This window comes from Ctenopharyngodon idella, chromosome 19, assembly GCF_019924925.1.
Source record: "Ctenopharyngodon idella isolate HZGC_01 chromosome 19, HZGC01, whole genome shotgun sequence".
Lineage (NCBI taxonomy): Eukaryota > Metazoa > Chordata > Actinopteri > Cypriniformes > Xenocyprididae > Ctenopharyngodon > Ctenopharyngodon idella.
This window is the reverse complement of record NC_067238.1, coordinates 11,850,341-11,868,881: the sequence shown is the minus strand read 5'-3', so window position 1 is coordinate 11,868,881 and position 18,541 is coordinate 11,850,341. Positions and strand designations below refer to the sequence as shown.

Below are 18,541 nucleotides of genomic sequence, written 5' to 3'. Positions count from 1 at the left end.
GTTTTGTGTGTTCTATGTCGGAATGCCGGCTCAGTATTTGCCGACGCTGTTCACGTGAGCAGCACGACGCATGCGTGTGATGCTGACTCAAGAGCCGGCACAGAGTTGCCGTTCCGATGTAGAACACGGAAGCTCTGCAATGTGTCTTCAATGTAAACTGTGTAGGAGACTGACAGGGAAGAGAGGAAATTGTTGAATAAAGTCGTTATTTTTGTTTTGTTTTCTTGTCGCTTCATAACATTAAGGTTGAACCACTGTAGTCACGTTTCTATTTTAATGATGTCTTTACTACTTTTCTGGACCTTGATTATGGTAATTCCATTGCTTTCTATGGGAGATAAAAAAAAAACCCCTTGGATTTCATCAAAAATATCTTAATTTGTGTTCTGAAGTTCTTACGGGTGTGGAACGACCTGAGTGTTAGTAATTAATGACAGAAATGTCATTTTTGGGTGAACTAACCCTTTAATCCTGTGGCTTATTCTCATTACACTTTTGGTATGAAAGGGCCTTTACATTTGACAAAAATTAAACGTCTGTTTTTTGTTGTTGTTATTAAAAAACAAACAAGCAAGACCAGCCCAGGTGAGAAAAAGTTACGCAAAAGTAACGTAACGAATCACTTTCCATAACAAGTAAATAAATAACACAGTTATTTGCTTTTTTAGGGAGTAACGCAATATTGTAACACATTACTTTTAAAAGTAATCTTCCCCAGCGCTGCAGGCTATATGATTTTCAGCCAAATTAAACAGTAAAACAATCAATAAAACTTAAAGGGTTAGTTCACCCAAAAATGAAAATTATGTCATTTATTACTCACCCTCATGCCGTTCCACACCCCTAAGACCTTCGTTAATCTTCGGAACGCAAATTAAGATATTTTTGTTGAAATCCAATGGCTCAGTGAGGCCTGCATAGCCAGCAATGGCATTTCCTCTCTCAAGATCCATTAATGTAGCTACTAAAAACATATTTAAATCAGTTCATGTGAGTACAGTGGTTCAATATTAATATTGTAAAGCGACGAGAATATTTTTGGTGCGCCAAAAAAACAAAATAACGACTTATATAGTGATGGCCGATTTCAAAACACTGCTTTATGAAGCTTCGGAGCGTTATGAATCTTTTGTCTCGAAATGAAGTTTTATCTAACAAAATTCGGGAGGCGCACGTTCAGGTAATCAACCAATCAGTGCAAGAGGAAGCCGGTATATAAAGCCGTCTCTCACCTCTATCCCGCGACAAGTTTCACAGCATCCCTCCACCACCCCATCACCTCACTCTTGGCTGGTTTCTATCCCAGTTAAGGAGGGGGAGTACTCTGGGTTCGGGCCAAATTCCGAGCTCGGAGCCCTCCCCCGGACAGCACGCCAAATACGCATAAATTACTATACGAATTACTTTATTTTGATTTCATGTACGTGTAAACTCGTGAATCAGCGGTTCGGAGCGCCAAAGTCACGTGATTTCAGCAGGTTGGCGGTTTGACACGCGATCCGAATCATGATTCGACACGCTGATTCATAACGCTCCGAAGCTTCCTGAAGCAGTGTTTTGAAATCGGACATCACTATATAAGTCGTTATTTTGTTTTTTTGGCGCACCAAAAATATTCTCGTCGCTTTATAATATTAATATTGAACCACTGTACTCACATGAACTGATTTAAATATGTTTTTAGTACATTAATGGATCTTGAGAGAGGAAATGTCATTGCTGGCTATGGAGGCCCCACTGAGCCATCGGATTTCAACAAAAATGTCTTAATTTGTGTTCCGAAGATGAATGAAGGTCCTACGGGTGTGGAACGGCATGAGGGTGAGTAATAAATGACATTATTTTCACTTTTGGGTGAACTAACCCTTTAAGCAAAAATTAAATGTTAAAACAATCTATGAAACTTCAAGAATGGAAAAGGTGACATGCAAAAAAAAGACCAATTTAGAAAGTTACAACATATGCTAACATGACAACTTACCTCAATAAAATGTGATGACGTTCATGGAAAAATACTTGTCTGAATATATGCTCATGTATTTTTTACTAGTATGATATTAAAATATAATTTGGAGGATGAAACTCACAAAATTATTCAAAATTAAGAGGGTTTTGAACTACTTGAAACCAACAAACAAAACAGTGAAACATTAAAAAAAATGTATAATACAAAATAGATATAAATGTATAATATATTTTAAATAAATACATAAAACATTTATAAATTAATTTACTGCTAATGAAAAGGTAAAATATATATTTTATATATAGCTAATATATAGGCTATAGCCTATTCTAAAATTGTATAAAGTTTTAAATAATGAATGGATGAATGAATAAATAAATACATTTTAAATTCATTTATCGCTTAAATATACAGTATATTTATGCACACACGTAGAACGTATTTCTAAAGATCACATCAGCCTCAGGTAAATACACCTGTGAGCCTCCAGCGTATTCCCGTGTCCTCTAGCACAGGCTGGCCCCGCCTATTTCCTCCCCAGCTGGGCCTCTAAGGTGTGACGCTCTGTCCCCTACCTGTTCATCCAGACAGCTTGTTGAACAGATAACACGTAGGTGTCAGCAGAGAGGGAGATAAAGACAGCGCCTGCTATCAAGAAGCCGATTATACTCAAACCTCTGCGGGTTTCATCCCGTTCTTTATGTAATAACTGACGCGTGATTTGATGACAAGACAACCCGCGCGCTCATTCTGAGGAGGTTTTGCCAGCGCGCGAGATGTTATATGTGTGGAAAGTTGATACAGGGGAATAATATTGACAATCATTGCACTTATTCCCAGAGGAACTCCAAGGGCGGATGAATTACGCAGTGAGGAACGTCTGGATTCTCCTTGGAAGTATTTGGATCACGCAAGAGTCCGTTTGTACTGGTAAACTTACAGCAAATACAGTAAATATACATGTTTGAAATTGCTAGTTGAGACCTGTATTGCTTTGTCTCAACATATATTAACTGAAAAAGGACAAAACTTATTTAATTCAAAAAGCAGTTAAGTTATGAGTATTAAGAAGTGTTAAAATCACATTTAGACCTTTTCATATTGAAAGCTTGAGGTTTTGTAAGTAAACCTTACATGTTTTACAAGTACAAAAGGATTCTGTATTTAAAAAGTATGATGTCCTCATTCTGTTCTTGAGATTCTGCTCAATTCATCTGCCAAATTAGTCATCAACCTGAACCTGCATTAACATCAGATCTGAATTATGGATGCTGATGGACAGCCTCCTGCTTCAAATGGTGACTCGACGCTCCGCTCCAGAGGTGGCTTCTCCCTAGCGAACTGGCGGTCCTCTTCGAGGACATTATTGCGAGGAGGAGAGGATGTGAGCCGAAGGCTGCTGTCCGTTTCGAACCACCAACAGGAACGGACAGACTCAGGGGCCAGTCCCAGCTCAAAGTCTCTTGAGGTAACTGCAGGGTTAGATGGCACAACAGCAACCACCACCGTGACCGCATCCACTCCACCTCGCCTTGAAAAAGCCATGGAAGAGTCAAGGGGGCCTGCGGGAGCCCCTCTGCCATCTGAATCAGAGGAAGGGGTCATCAATGACCAATCCACTTTTCTCCAGAGACAGTTCAGCTCCTTGCTGCAGCCAGGGGTCAACAAGTTCTCGCTGCGAATGTTTGGGAGTGCGAAGGGTGTCGCAGCCGAGCAACAAAGGGTCAAGTCATTTGGGGTGTGGATTATACATCCATATAGTGACTTCAGGTGAGTGATGCAGGGGAAGGGGAAAATATGACTTGGCAGAAACAAGGGGAGTGTTGTTGTGACTGTAATAAATAATTTTTAGATCAAGTAAATGACCAGGTTTACTTTTTTAGTTTATTTTAGTAGTTTTTTTAAGTTCACTTAATATTCGTAAGACATTTCTTTTTTGTTAAAAAAAAAAAGATTTTTGTTTGACTTTCTAAAACTAAAGCCATAGCAAAAGAGTTGTATTTTTTCCAGTTCAAATATGCTTACTCTTAAAAACTGCTTAGTGGTTCTGATCCGTTTGTCCTCTCCCCAACATGCACTGGGGCGTGAATAATTTTACTAGTTTTATTTGCACAGCTGCTGTTGATTTTGCTGTTAATTTTTGGAGCTTGTTATCTTGTGATATCAGGACAAGTTTGTTAAAATGATCGGTTGATTGTTACCCTTGTCGTGTTTCATGTACCAGTTGTTGAGGTTTCTGTGTGTTTTTTGTCTTATGAGTTCTACTGATGTAGTCAGTTTTGTTTATATCAGTAATATAATATTATAGTACACATTTATATTTGGAATTAATATTTTTTATATTTTCCATTTTAATTTTAATTTTTGTAAAATTTTAATTTTATTGTGTTTTTGTCATACATATATATTTCTATTTAGTTTTTAGTAACATTTATTTTAGTTTTAGTCATTTTAGTACTTCAATTTGAACCAAATGAAAATTAGGAATGCTGACTTGGCTACTAGCCGAAATAAAAAATGTAAATGTGTTTTCAATTATATTTTTAGTTATTGATAACAATACTGCTCCATGTACATTTCTCATAGAAAACATGAGGTGAAGCACATAATTGTAAATAATTTAAATATAAGAATAGAGGATAACTTGCATTGAACCTTTTTGAAATACAAAAAGTGTTATGTTTCGGTGCTCAGGTTATGCAGCTTGTTGAGAAGTGGCAATATGTTCATTGTAGCCATTGGACTTAAAGGATTAGTTCACCCCAAAATGAAAATTATGTCATTAATTACTCACCCTCATGTCGTTCAACACCCGTAAGACCTTCATTAATCTTGGGAACACAAATTAAGATATTTTTGATGAACTCCGATGGCTCAGTGAGGCCTCTATTGCCAGGAATGTCACTGAACCTCTCAAGATCCAGAAAGGTACTAAAAACATATTTAAAACAGTTCATGTGAGTACAGTAGTTCAACCTTAATATTATAAAGTGATGAGAATATGTTTTGTGCTCCAAAAAACCAAAATAACGACTTTTCAACAATATCTAGTGATGGCCGATTTCAAAACACTGTTTCGAAGCTTTACGAATCTTTGGTTTCGAATCAGTGGTTTGGATTGCGTAAACGAAGCCTCGTTTACTGAAATCACGTGACTTTGGCGCTCTGGACCACTGATTCGAAACGATTCGTAAAGCTTTGAAGCTTCATGAAGCAGTGTTTGAAATCGCCCATCACTATATATTGTTGAATAAAGTCGTTTTTTTTTTTTTTTTTAGCACACAAAAAGTATTCTCGTCACTTTATAATATTAAGGTTGAACCACTGTAGTCACATGAACTGTTTTAAATATGTTTTGAGTACCTTTCTGGATCTTGAGAGGTTCAGTGACATATAAGAGGCCTCACTGAGCCATCGGATTTCATCAAAAATCTTTGTGTTCTGAAGATGAACGAAGGTCTTACAGGTCTGGAACGACGTGGGTGAGTAATAAATTACATTATTTTCATTTTTGGGTGAACTAACCCTTTAAGATTGTGGACAATAGAGACTTGAGGGTGGACTATTTTGACTGGTTCATCATATGGTTGACTTTTTCAAAACCAAAAACCACTCACATTTTCTTTAGTGTAAAAAATTGTAACATTTATTTTTTTTAGGATGGTTAATATACACTGATGAGCTAAAACATTACGACCAGTTGAATATAATGCGAATATCATTGATCATCTCTTAACAATGACACTGTGGCGCAAGTCATACAAAATTGTAATGATGGTTATAGGAGGAATATGTCACAACCCAGTGCATATGATGTCCCCTGTCCACTGACAGGCAAATACTATAGATATAGAAAGATGGTTCACTCCTATTAGTTATCAATGGGAGAAACTGCAACGCGCAATATGGCGGAATACGTCCCGCCTTCTAAGTAAAAGACCCAATCGCTGATTCCCATAGAAACCTGAGACTCGCGCTTAGGACTGCACATGCGCATTGGCTCATCTCGTCTAGCATGAAAAATAAGCTATTTATCGCTATTTGAGCGTAAGAAACAACATTTATGGAACAGTTCATATCAGATTTTGTTGCTGATTTGAAATATGTTATTTAATTGTGAGTTCGCCAAGCAGTTTTTGAGATTTCAGGATTCCCCCTTTCAAATAGATAGGACTTGGTCTTGGATGCCCGAAATAGCTGCCCGGAGGCGTTTCAAATATGGCTGCCAAGCGAACAGACTTTCCATGAAAGGGACTTTGCCGACAGGGCACTGGCACGTGAGCATCGGAAATGGACCTTAGAGCAGTGGAAGAAGGTCGCTTTTACAAAAAAAGTCTTTTACATCATGTGCCGTTTACCTGGGGAAGTGATGATACCTGGATGCACTATGGGTGACAACAAGCAAGTGGAGTGAGTGTGATGCTCTGTGAATGTTCTGCTGGGAATCCCTGGGTCTGGCCATTCATGAAGACGTAAATTTAATACGTGCCACCTACCTAAACATTGTTGCAGACCAGGTACACCTCTTCATGAAAGAGCTGTTCCTTGGTGGAAATGGCCTCTTTCACCAGGATAAAGCACCTTGCCACACTGCACACATTGTTCAGGAATGGTTTGAGGAACATGATGAAGAGTTCAAGGTGTTGCCCTGGCCTCTAAATTCCCCAGATCTCAGTCCAATTGAGCATCTGTGGAATGTGCTGCACCAAGTTCAATCCATGGCGGCTCCACCTTGCACCTACAGGACTTGAAGGATCTGTTTTTAACGTGTTGGTGCCAGATACCACAGGACACCTGCGGGCTCTTGCCTCAGCAGATCGATGCTGTCTTGGCAGCACAAGTAAGACCAACAGCATATTAGGCATGTGGTCATAATGTTTTGACTCATCAGTGTATAACAACAGTGAATAGCTGTGATGTGTGAAAACATCTCACAATTCAACTTAACTTTCATTGCTATCAATAATCATACAATGTCAACAAGCACTTATGCCGCAAATCAGGTCCTAAAAGCACGTACCTTCCAATCACCACAGTAAAGCACAATGCTACACAGGTCAGTTACAGCGCTTTCCCTTATAGAGTTACCATTAGCCAGAAAGGTATCATTGTTGAAGGATGGGCTGGAGGGACCCACTCGGTTACAGAGTGTCAGGTTAATGTTCTTTGTCTGAAACACGTACTCAGAGAAAGCAGCAAGATGTCAAAGGATAAACGGATTGTGTTTTCAGAAAGCAAGACATGATCTCTAATAGGAACTCGGTCTCCACACCTGTTTCATACACAAAGAGAGTCCAAAGAGAAAAATGTGTGCATAAGAAGGAGATCAAAACCAACATTTTGAATCATTAATCCAATTTAATGAGACACTAGAATCACCAGTTACATTACTGTTTTTTTTTTTTTTTACTATAATTTGTTTAATGTGCCAAAATCTTCCTTTTAGCTACAGTAAAACAAACCCTTGAGCCCTTTGAATTACTCCTGTTTTATCAACAGATCAAATGCATCTTTAATTTCCAGGCCCAGTTACTGGTAACATTGTTGTTAATTACTTCAACTCTATACTTACTGATAACATTCAACATTAATTTTTAAACTGGGACACTTTAACAGGGGAAAATATGAAGGTTAAAAGGTCATGATACGACCGAATCACCAACAAAACTACAAGACTTGGTTTTTTATGTTTTTCAGTGGTTGATGGCAGTACTGATATGTAGAGTGATATAAGACAATTTAATGGTAAATAGGATGACTAAGACGAAACTCATTTACTCATTCACTGATTTTTTTTTTAATCCACTGGCAACGCTGTCAATAGATTTTTAATCAGATTTTTAGCAGATTTGTCATGTTTTTATATTCCCTTCCTCATTTTACTCAAAAAATATCATATAGTGGATGACTTTTGATAAAATCTGCAGTGTCTTTATGTGCCATGTTATAGTGCAAACTTACTTAGAGCTCATGTCAATAGTTGTCATCACTGGAATTTGTCTGATACTTATAAAACAACCTCAAATTTGTTCACTGTCGCTTTCATTCTCACATGAGTCAAATGACAACCATGAGATATAAAAAAATATTTTTGACTTAAAAAAAAACGTATTCAAGTACTATATTCCAGGTGACTGACCCTGCTTTGGAAAATATGACCACAGGTGGAAACTTCAAACCATCGAGCACATGTACGGTAGTGCGCAAAAGACTACATATCCAGTTTAAACAGTCACATACTGTACAGTATGTTCACGACTCTCCATTACCACTTTAGTAATTAACATGGAGAGGAATGCTTTGCAACACGTGTAATTGACGTAATTTGAATGTTTGCTCAAGGTCGTAGAAGAAAAGGTTTTATATGAAACCTTAAAGGGTTCTGTTAGGCATACTGTAGAACTATTTAGGGGTTCCAGTCTTTTTGGCATAAAGCATTCTTTAAAGCTGAGTCAAGAACCCTAGGGTTCCATGTAAAACCCCACTGAACCTTTTTCTAAGAGTGTAGATACTTATTTGAATAAATGGCTCATTTTGTACTTGTAATTTTGAATTAAACTTTTTGTCCATTATAGATTACCAGGTGTGCTTTACAGAGTCAAATATTTGTTTCTTAGAAAATAATCTTTTATTCATCTGCAAATGTCTGGGGCTGGTTGAATTTTTTTTCCACGAAACATGGGACGTCGCCATAGGACGGCTTCTTATTAAGTTACAGAGACGGTCACCGTATAGCACCCTGAAGGAATCTGCTCTAGCAGCTTCAAACTAGCAACCTTTAGGTTACCAGCCTTGATCTTTAAACCACAAGGAAATACTGCACTGATTTTTTTGTCCACTTTATTTTTTGATATAATTTTTTTAACCTAAGTTTTGTTTAGTTTAGAGGTAACATAAGCTACTAAAAATTAGAACAAAATTATTAGTGTTTGGATTAGGAATGTATGATATATGATATTTTATGTCTGACTGATATTAAAGATTTAATTATAATGATACAATGATATTTATAATGATAATGATACTTGATTGTTTGCTCTTTTCCCCTATTTTTACATTTAGATTACCATTACTGTCATCTAATGCTCATTTAAGTTCAAGGGATAGCTCACTCAAAAATGAAAATTATCCCATGATTTACTCACCCTCAAGCCATCCTAGGTGTATATGATTATCTTCTTTCAGATGGACACAATCTGAGATATATTTAAAAATATCCTGGCTCTACCAAGCTTTTTAATGGTAGTGAATGGGGGGCCAGATTTTGAAGCCCAAAAAAATGCATCCATCCATTAAAAAAAATAATCCATACAGCTCCAGTGGGTTAATTAAGGCATTTTGAAGTGAAGCGATGCGTTTTTGTAAGAAAATATCCATATATAAAACTTAATAAATTCAAATAACTAGCTTCCAGCAGACAACCGTACGCATACTGCGCAAGTCGACTTGCGCCACAAGAGTAACCCCTGACGCGATATATGACGCAGGATGAAGGAGTATCGTAAGCTTAGACACCTCTCGCATACAATACAATATAATGTTGTGATGCCTATTTTCACTTGTAGCATTTTCACGTCCAGTCCAAATTATTGATTTTAGTTTTTAGTGTTTCATTTTTAATTTATTTAGATGAAATATTGCAGATTTTTAATATTGGTTATTGAAAATAAAAATAATTGTCAGCTTATCGATTGTTGTTATATCGGTGCATCCTTTAATTTGAATTGAATGGTTGGCTGTAGTTATGAATTTTAATATTTATACTCCAGACAGAATCCATCCTTTGTTCCTTACATCATGCATCTTCAAACACAGGTTCTATTGGGACTTGGTTATGCTTTGCCTGATGATGGGCAACCTTGTCATTCTACCATGGGGTATCACCTTCTTTGAGGATCAGAACACGCTGCCGTGGATCACCTTCAACGTGGCCTCTGACACCCTCTTCCTGGCTGACCTCGTCTTTAACTTTCGTACCGGCATTATGGAAGGTGACAACTCCCAAATCATCCTGGACCCGCAAGTGATCAGTCGGCGTTACCTGCGAGGCTGGTTTTTGATAGACTTCATCTCCTCTATTCCGGTGGACTACATCTTCCTGGTGGTGGATATAGAGGCGCGGCTTGAGTCGGCAGAGGTGTACCGCACCGCCAGGGCACTGCGCATCGTCCGCTTCACCAAGATCCTCAGCCTGCTCAGATTGTTGCGCTTGTCCAGATTAATACGCTACATTCATCAGTGGGAAGAGGTGAGTAAAGGAACAGGAAGAGAAATGAATAGATGAAATCAAGCAAAGAAGGAAATATCGTTGCAGGAAATGTGCCAATTCTGACTTAAAACTAAAAATAATTTAATCTTTAGTAGATCTCAGGATAAAATATCCATTTCCATACTGTACATTATAATGTTGTGATGCCTTGATCCACTCGTGGCATTTAAAATTATTGGTTTATGTCTTTAGTGCTTTTTTTTATTTATTTTAAAACCTGCCATTTATCAGTTATCAGCCATCAACCAGTTCTTGTTCTAACTGTACTATCTATCACTCACTTTTTTTTTTTTTTTTTTTTTTACAGATCTTCCATATGACTTATGACCTCGCAAGTGCAGTGGTTCGCATAGTGAATCTGATTGGAATGATGCTGCTGCTGTGCCACTGGGATGGCTGCATGCAGTTCATGGTGCCTATGTTGCAAGACTTCCCACCAAACTGCTGGGTCTCCAAAAACAACATGGTGGTATGAGGTTGTTTTAGGTTTTAGGTTTAGGTATGTTTGAGGTTGTTGGGGTAATGTCTCAAAAATGCTCTAGTTTGTTAGGAAACAGAAAATGCACTTCTGCTCCCTAAATAAATAAAAAGTCCTAAAGCATTAAGAGTGTGTTCACACTTGTAGTTCAGTTCTTTTGGTCTGGACCAAAAACGAAAATGATACATTAAGTCCTGGTTCGCTTAAGCCCTGGGTATGCTTTTTTCTTTTTCTTTTTTTTTTACACGTACACTAGCGTACACACATGGTTGAACGCACAGCCTTCCAAAATATACTCTATTTGACTCGTACGCGTACACAGGCATTCAACGCACACGCAGTTTTGAGCAATCTCTCAACATGAGTTACAACCCATGTAAATGTATTTGTATTCTTTCATGCTAGAGTTGTACAAATGAGGGTACTTTCTAACCTCTTTGTTAAATCTGTCGTCTATATAGGCCTCCATTATCGCTGTAGCTTGCATGCGTTCTGGTCTGTTCTGTTTATGCAGTTTTTACTCAACTGCCTTTTGGCTCGATGCCCCCAGGGCAAGGCTGCCACCTTGTGGATAAACTAATTACTGCAAAAAAATTAAATGTGTATGTGAGAACCAAAATTCGCGTCACGCGCAGTGTACCCTGACCCTCGCGTACGCGTAAAAAGTGAAGTATACTTTGGGCTTTAGCGTTCACACTGTCATTTTTAAGGCCGAACCTAGACATACAAAACAAAAAATAACTTTAATGACGTATATATTTTGCGATGGAACTTGCCGAACATCCAGAACAATGCTGTGTGCTGGGCTATATGAGCTTGATGTATGTGCGTACATACAGTTTTGGCCAAAAGTGATGTCCATTTCAAATTTTAAAAAATATAAAATATTTTCCTCATATTTTGATGGTTTAATTCAACATGTAGGGACATCACTTTTGGCCACTACTGTATGGTGATATTTTTAGCAGCTGAAAACTCACAAATATGTAAAGAAGTCAAAACAGCTTCAACAATTCTTCCGTTGCACACACAAATGAAGATCTGCTGCAAGGAGATGGTGGTTCTGATGCCTGTATCGAACAGTAAAGGGCATTGTAGCTCTTATGATGAGAAGAGCCAGCTATGTTTGAGCATTCTGTCCTTTTAGGGTCGCACATTTTAGATGTCTTTTGTTTGTGATGTGTTTATATTTCAGTCAAAAGAGTTCATTTGGAAGCGACTGAGACCCGCTGAAAAGGTGGGTCTCCATCCCCTTGTTTGGTGCGCCCCAGGGTTCGGATGGCATTCACACGTAGTCAAATGAACCGCACTAACAGAGCATTGCACCAGAGTTCTTTTTAATCGAACCAAATCTGCCAAGTGTGAACACAGCCTAAGTTTTGCTTTAAATTTACATACTATCAATCTGTTTTTCTCTGTCAGAATTCCTCTTGGGACATTCAATACTCCTATGCCCTTTTTATGTCCATGAGCCACATGCTTTGTATTGGGTATGGTGCTCAGGCTCCTGAGTCACCAACTGACGTCTGGCTCACGATGATCAGCATGATTATTGGCGCCACCTGCTATGCCATGTTCTTGGGCAATGCCACCAACCTGGTTCAGTCCTTGGATGCTTCCCATCGTCAGTATCAAGAGAAGGTACTAGTTGCTCAGTAATTATTTTCGAGCATTTTTGAGACATTTTGAGTTTTTTTCTTCTGTCAATAATTTGGTTGTTGGGTTTGTTACAGTATAAGCAGGTGGAACAGTACATGTCCTTCCACAAGCTGCCGGCCGACATGAGGCAGAGGATCCATGATTATTATGAGCACCGCTTCCAGGGCAAGATGTTTGATGAGGAAAATATCCTCGGAGAGCTCAGTGACCCACTAAAAGAGGTTTTTCTTATACTTTTTTTTCCTTTTTGGTTGATATCACCATGGTTGCGTTGGCTGTTGTTAACCAATAGCCAATATAGCTATTTAGACATTAGCCCCTTTTACACAGCAATCCCGGTAAATTACCGTAAAATTACCAGAATGACTTTACCAGTAAATACACAAATATGCTGTTTACACAAGCAACAATGTTCTGGCTTTTTACCGTTAAAAAAGACCATTCACACAAAATACTGGTAAATAATAGTATCCAAATGCAGAGCCGCAATGCTGATGAATGAAAAAGAAAGCTGGGTCTCAAGTGCAACACGTTAAAAAAGCTGTGAGACGTGCCGCAACGGTCAAAGATGATCATCTAGTGCATATTTACATAGAAAAACTATTAAAAAGCTTAGTGTAAACAGTGCGGAGCAATCACGTCATCTCTTTAAGAACTTTATGATTGGTCCAAATTAGATTTCTTACGTTCAGCATGTAATGTTACAACTTCCCTTACTGGTAAATTGCCAGAACCAACTTACCGGTGTTTTTGAAAAGGTCCTGTTCACACATGATCTCTTACTGGTAATTTACCAGTAAAGACTGTACGTGTGAAAGGGGCTTTTGTGTCTCATTCATTAACCGTGTTTACCTGCTTATTTATTCGTAAAAACCTGCATACAAATGTTTTCATAAACAAATCATGATTTGTCACTAAAATTAGTTTCAAATTTATGATAAAATTTATAACCAACTGCAACTACACATACACAAAAATTACAAACAGTGGCCCTAGAAGGAAATTAAGTCAGTTTTTAAAAATATAATTTATTTGAAAAAACAAATTAAAACATTTTGGTTTACCCTTTTAAAAATTATGGTAGGTAATGTAGCCTTTCTAAAATCTTACCAAAAGTTTAATAGGAAATCATGTTGCTTAATGTAATAAAGGATGCAAGTTGATCCTGCTTCACTTTGAAATGTCACATTATCTCTATTATTATCTATTTGTTTCTCAAATATAATCCCTTTTATTATCTCTTAGCATGTCTCAAATAGAACAAATCCATGCACTCCTTAATCTTAGGTCAGTCCTTAGCTTATAGAACTAAACTGCTTGATGTGTGCTAGTTGGGATGGATTAGTATGCCTAATCCATCTTGTATTGTGTGTTTGACCTGCAGGAGATAGTGAACTATAACTGCCGTGGGCTGGTGGCTAACATGCCACTTTTTGGAAATGCCGATCCTCACTTCGTCACAGTGCTCCTCACAAAGTTACGCTTCGAGGTCTTTCAGCCGGGTGATATGATCATCCGCCAAGGGACGCTCGGTCGGAAGATGTACTTCATCCAGCATGGCTGTGTCAGTGTAATCACTCATGACAATAAAGAGAAGAAACTGAATGACGGCTGCTACTTTGGGGGTGAGTTTGATTTTTTTTTTTCCTTAAGTCAAGTTTATTTGTTTAGCGCTTTTCACAATACAGCATGATGTTAAAGGGGTCATGAGTTGAGAAATCAAATTCTCCTTGATCTTTTGACATAGAAGAGGTCATTGTACTATAAAAATATCCTGTAAGTTTCAGAACTCAAAACTTCCTTGTTAGTCCAAAAACAGCTTTTAAATCACTCGTTACAGATTTCGTCACATTATTACATCATAGTGCGACAAAACACCGCTTCTGCAGAAGAAGATCAACTACTACTTCCACATCATTGCCTCTTTAGCCCCGCCCATCGATGAATGCGTGCATGTCATGTAGTAGTAAATACGAAAGAGACACAAACACAGGATTACTCCAGCAACAAAATGATTACAAGACGTTTTGAAATGCCAAGTTGTGGAAGAACACAGTTTCTGCATTGTCATCCTTGTGAAACTAACATTAAGAAAGCGTGGATGATCTTTATTTTTAACGAAGTTCCAGTCAGATCGTGTCAGTAAGGCACAGCTCGTTTGTTCGCTTCATTTTACTGCGGATTCGTTTATAAACAAGGCACAGTTCGACACAGGCTTTTCAGAGAGACTGAAAATAAAAGATGATGCAGTGCCGACTACATTGGATCCGACAGTAATGTCGCAACACACAAGTGTGAGTAACATGTTTTTACCATGTGTCACTATTGCTTTGTCTGTTACAGATAGTTTTAAATGTACTGAGTTTTATACTGTAGCACTGCAGTCAAACTGAATAGTTGTGATAGTTTGCTGTTCTTTCCTTTGCTTCGGCATTTATGGGGTTGGATTATTGGATACGGAAGAAAGTACGTAGAGAGCACTGCTTTTGAAGTATGAATAGCCTGTAAGAACGACAGTGTGACAAACCATAGTACATTCATTCATAATTCCGATTACACGAAACATCGTAAGTCATCCTTTGTCAATTATAACTGTGGTAAGTCCAAGTACTTAATTTGCCACAACCAAGACTTATAAAGCATATTTAATACTTATGCGTTATAATTGACAAATGTTTCACATTATTGGCAACTATGTAACAAGATATTTTTCAACATCGGAAGTTTTCAAACAATTCTACAAGTGTAAATTATTTTAATGAAAATTATTTTAATGTGCAAAACTGTTGCCCAGTCATAGCAGTGGGCACGCCCATCAAAACGTGTTTGAAAAAAGAGAGGGTCAAAAACAGGATAGAATATAGCTTATTTCTTCTAAAATTAGGATGTTTTTTGATGTAAAAATCTTGGTAACATTATAAGTGGACCTCAGAGAACATTATAAAATAAAAAAAAGCAGTTCATGACCCCTTTAATGTTTATAATATCTTAAATATCTTCATGCCTTGTAGTCACATTTAGCAGATTAGTATGGAAGTATGTTTCCGCCATGGAAAAATAAAAAAAATAATAATTAAAAAAAATAAAATAAAAAAGGTAATTGCAACAAATCTCAGAATCTTTTTCTCACAATTGTGAGTTTACATCTCATGAGTTTATAACTCTCAATTCTGACTTTTTTCCCCCACAATTGTGAGTTCATATCTGGAGTTACAAGTCCAAATTGCAGGATATAAATTCTGTGAAAAAAGTCAGAATTGTGAGATATAAACTTGTCAGATTAAAAAAAAATCGCTTTTTGTATTTTTTTTTTTTTTTTTTTTTGTCCATGGCAGAAACAAGCTTCTATAGATTAGAGCTGGGCGATAATATAGTTTACGCTTTGCAACGATACAAGAATTCAAGCTGTTGAGTATACTGTATGTATGCAGATAAAATTGGACATACTTATATATCCAACTTCTTTAAAGAGCTGGGCAATAATATAGTTACATTTTGAGACAAAATAAAAAAATTCAGGCAATTTGCTATATAGTATATATTAGTACTGTATATATGCAGATAAAGTTTGATATAATATATATCCCACTTTATATATAGAGCTGTATGATAATACATTTTACATTTTGTGATGATATAAACAATCCCACAGCTGAGATTTTCTATGTAGTATAAATTGCTTTACGTGAGTGTACTCTGTATGCTAAATTTGTTCTCTTCCTCTTCTTTTTTTAGAGATATGTCTGCTGACCCGTGGCCGTCGTACAGCCAGCGTCAGAGCCGAAACATACTGCAGACTTTACTCGCTCAGTGTGGACAGCTTTAACGAGGTCTTAGAGGAGAACCCATTAATGAGGAGGGCGTTTGAGAGCGTAGCGGTGGACCGGCTGGACCGTGAGGGAAACAGCATTTTGCATTCACACAAGAGCATGGAGGATGATGGGGACTGATGGATTCTTTGCGTAAACTCTCTCTTGGTGAACTTTGACTGTCCGGAGACTCACTGAAGATAAATGAATGTAGAAAAAACATGGATGAAAGTGTTACAGTGTCCACATTAATGACAATGTACAGTTGCAGTATGGTGTGATTTATCTATAATAGTTATTTCTTATTCTTACTTTGACAATGCAATTTATAGGAACGTAAAAATAAGCAATATCATTCCTATATTCTGATAATGTTTAGCTGGCTGTCATATCGTGTAATTCATTTCAGTCAGAAACCGTTAGTTTAGCAGGGACATTGATCAAAATAAATATGTATGCAACAATATATATTATAATACAATTGAATTAACAATACAATGAAATTAAATGAGCATAGCATAAAACATAGCATAACATTACAACAGTTTATTTATTTTTTTAATACTATTGGGCTCCTACACTCTTAGAAAAAAAGAGATTCTATACTTTAGGGTTCCTGACTCAACTTTAAAGAGCGATTTACTCCAAAAAGGTTCTATATAAGGAGAAATGTCTTAAATGATTGCATAATACTTTCATATTTAATGGGTTATTTCACATTTTCATGTGATGAAGTATGTTTACAAGCTGTTTAATTCATAAAATTTAATCAAAATGAAACTAAGTTGAAACTAAATCCATAAAATGATGGGAACCCCTAAAAGGTTCTGTATGAAATGACAGATCTCCTATAGAGAACTTTTTCTTCTGAGAGTGTATAGTTTCAAGTAATAGTAGCCTTTAGTCAGTGAATTGCTCCCTGTAAATTTTGCATTTTGCAAAACATCTCCAAGGTGGCTTTGCATATGTTTGTTCAGTACAACTCATGTTTAACTCATTGATCTTGTTGTCTTTGACATTGTCAGTCAGACCCTCCAGTGAATGTGATTTTACCAAGTACAACATGTTCCTGAATCAACATCTTTGTTGATCCTGGAACAACATTCCAATCAACCCATCAAAGTTTAGAGTTTTTTTCAAGTTTAGGCTTATAAGCAGGGTTAGGGGCTTCCACATCAGTGTTATTCATTTATCATTTCCCTCTGAGTAGGGTTAGGTCTAAATTTTCAGACTGGAATGTTGTTCCATGAATGTCTTACTTGGCAAAAATCACAGTGACACTGGATGTATCGAGTTAAAATCGAGTTGAAAATAATTTTTCTGTTAGATGTTCAGCAATACAATAATAACTCATATTAAACTGAATTCTATCTGCTTTCCGGATCAACATTGAGCACTTAAGAATCATGCACTGTAACAAAAGATGTCGTCTGAAAGACTTGGCTAAGCTGGGACATCCTGTCTGTCTTCTTAACTTCAAATGAAAGTATTAAACAATATGAGTCACATAATCACTGATTAAACTCATTTCTGTTTGGCCTGAGTCCTTAGTCATCATGGGGTAATTGGTTATGAAGATAATAACCCTTTGAGAGGAGATTGTTTTCAGATGTGCTTTTGAGAAAACTATTTACTTAGGAGCAAATAATATATTCAATTTTTGTTAGTAACATTTCTACTCTTTGTGGTTGGAAATAAAAAAATTATATTTTGTCCCATGTAATGTGTGATGATATAGAGAAGAATGATGAGTATTATGGGATTATGGGATAACAATTGGGATTCTGAGTATCTGATTCTGAGATTCTGAGTAATTTGATGGTTTCCATAGGCCTATGTCGCTAGATTGTTTTTGGGAACATTTATTTAGATTGCAACAATACACAGAGTCTAGGTGTCTGTCTTGTAATGCACCTGTGCAATTTTTACTAAAATTAACCTTAAACTATGCAATAATATTAGCTGTAAAATACAGTTACTCTGTGTATGACTCTGCATACAGTTTGGTAGATTATTATGTGTCATGTCATCTCCCTGGTTTATTATTTTCAATACAGTTTTCTTCATTTAATAGTTTTCATACTAAATAAACTACATGTTTGTGCAATTTATACTCACAGTATAAAACAGTATTTGGACAATTAAGCCACAGCTAAAATGTGATTTCACTGCATAGATAATATAATGTCAAACCAAGTGTCCAGTTTCCGTCAAGTTCACACAGATGTATCAAAATGTGTAGATTATCACCTTTAAAATATGTGACACTTGGTTTGATATTTTGTTATCTATTTTGTTATCTATTTTGTTATTATTTGATTTTTTTTTTAAAGCAAAAACATTCATACACTACTGTTCAA

The 18,541-nt window shown here is 36.8% G+C and overlaps 1 protein-coding gene across 3 annotated transcripts; it reads left to right on the top strand.

Annotated features, from left to right (window-relative positions):
* Positions 1 to 2,536: 2,536 nt before the first annotated feature.
* hcn3 (hyperpolarization activated cyclic nucleotide-gated potassium channel 3) lies at positions 2,537 to 18,094 on the top strand. Of its 3 annotated transcripts, none has more exons than XM_051873779.1 (8): positions 2,537 to 2,896; positions 3,193 to 3,736; positions 9,782 to 10,214; positions 10,543 to 10,704; positions 12,136 to 12,354; positions 12,447 to 12,593; positions 13,757 to 13,997; positions 16,108 to 18,094. In XM_051873779.1, exons 2-8 carry the CDS (start codon positions 3,231 to 3,233, stop codon positions 16,320 to 16,322), a joined length of 1,923 nt encoding a protein of 640 aa, XP_051729739.1. In that variant the 5' UTR covers positions 2,537 to 2,896; positions 3,193 to 3,230; the 3' UTR covers positions 16,323 to 18,094. The 3 variants fall into 3 exon arrangements, with proteins under 3 accessions (XP_051729739.1, XP_051729741.1, XP_051729738.1); XM_051873781.1 differs by having other exon boundaries at positions 3,165 to 3,736; XM_051873778.1 differs by having other exon boundaries at positions 2,537 to 3,736.
* Positions 18,095 to 18,541: the final 447 nt, after the last annotated feature.

Excerpts from the sequence above, each read along its gene's own strand:
- hcn3 (XM_051873779.1), top strand. The coding sequence starts at position 3,231 with ATGGATGCTGATGGACAGCCTCCTGCTTCAAATGGTGACTCGACGCTC. Across the intron at positions 10,705-12,135 it reads TCTCCAAAAACAACATGGTG|AATTCCTCTTGGGACATTCA; the intron begins GTATGAGGTTGT and ends TTTCTCTGTCAG. Across the intron at positions 12,355-12,446 it reads ATCGTCAGTATCAAGAGAAG|TATAAGCAGGTGGAACAGTA; the intron begins GTACTAGTTGCT and ends GGTTTGTTACAG.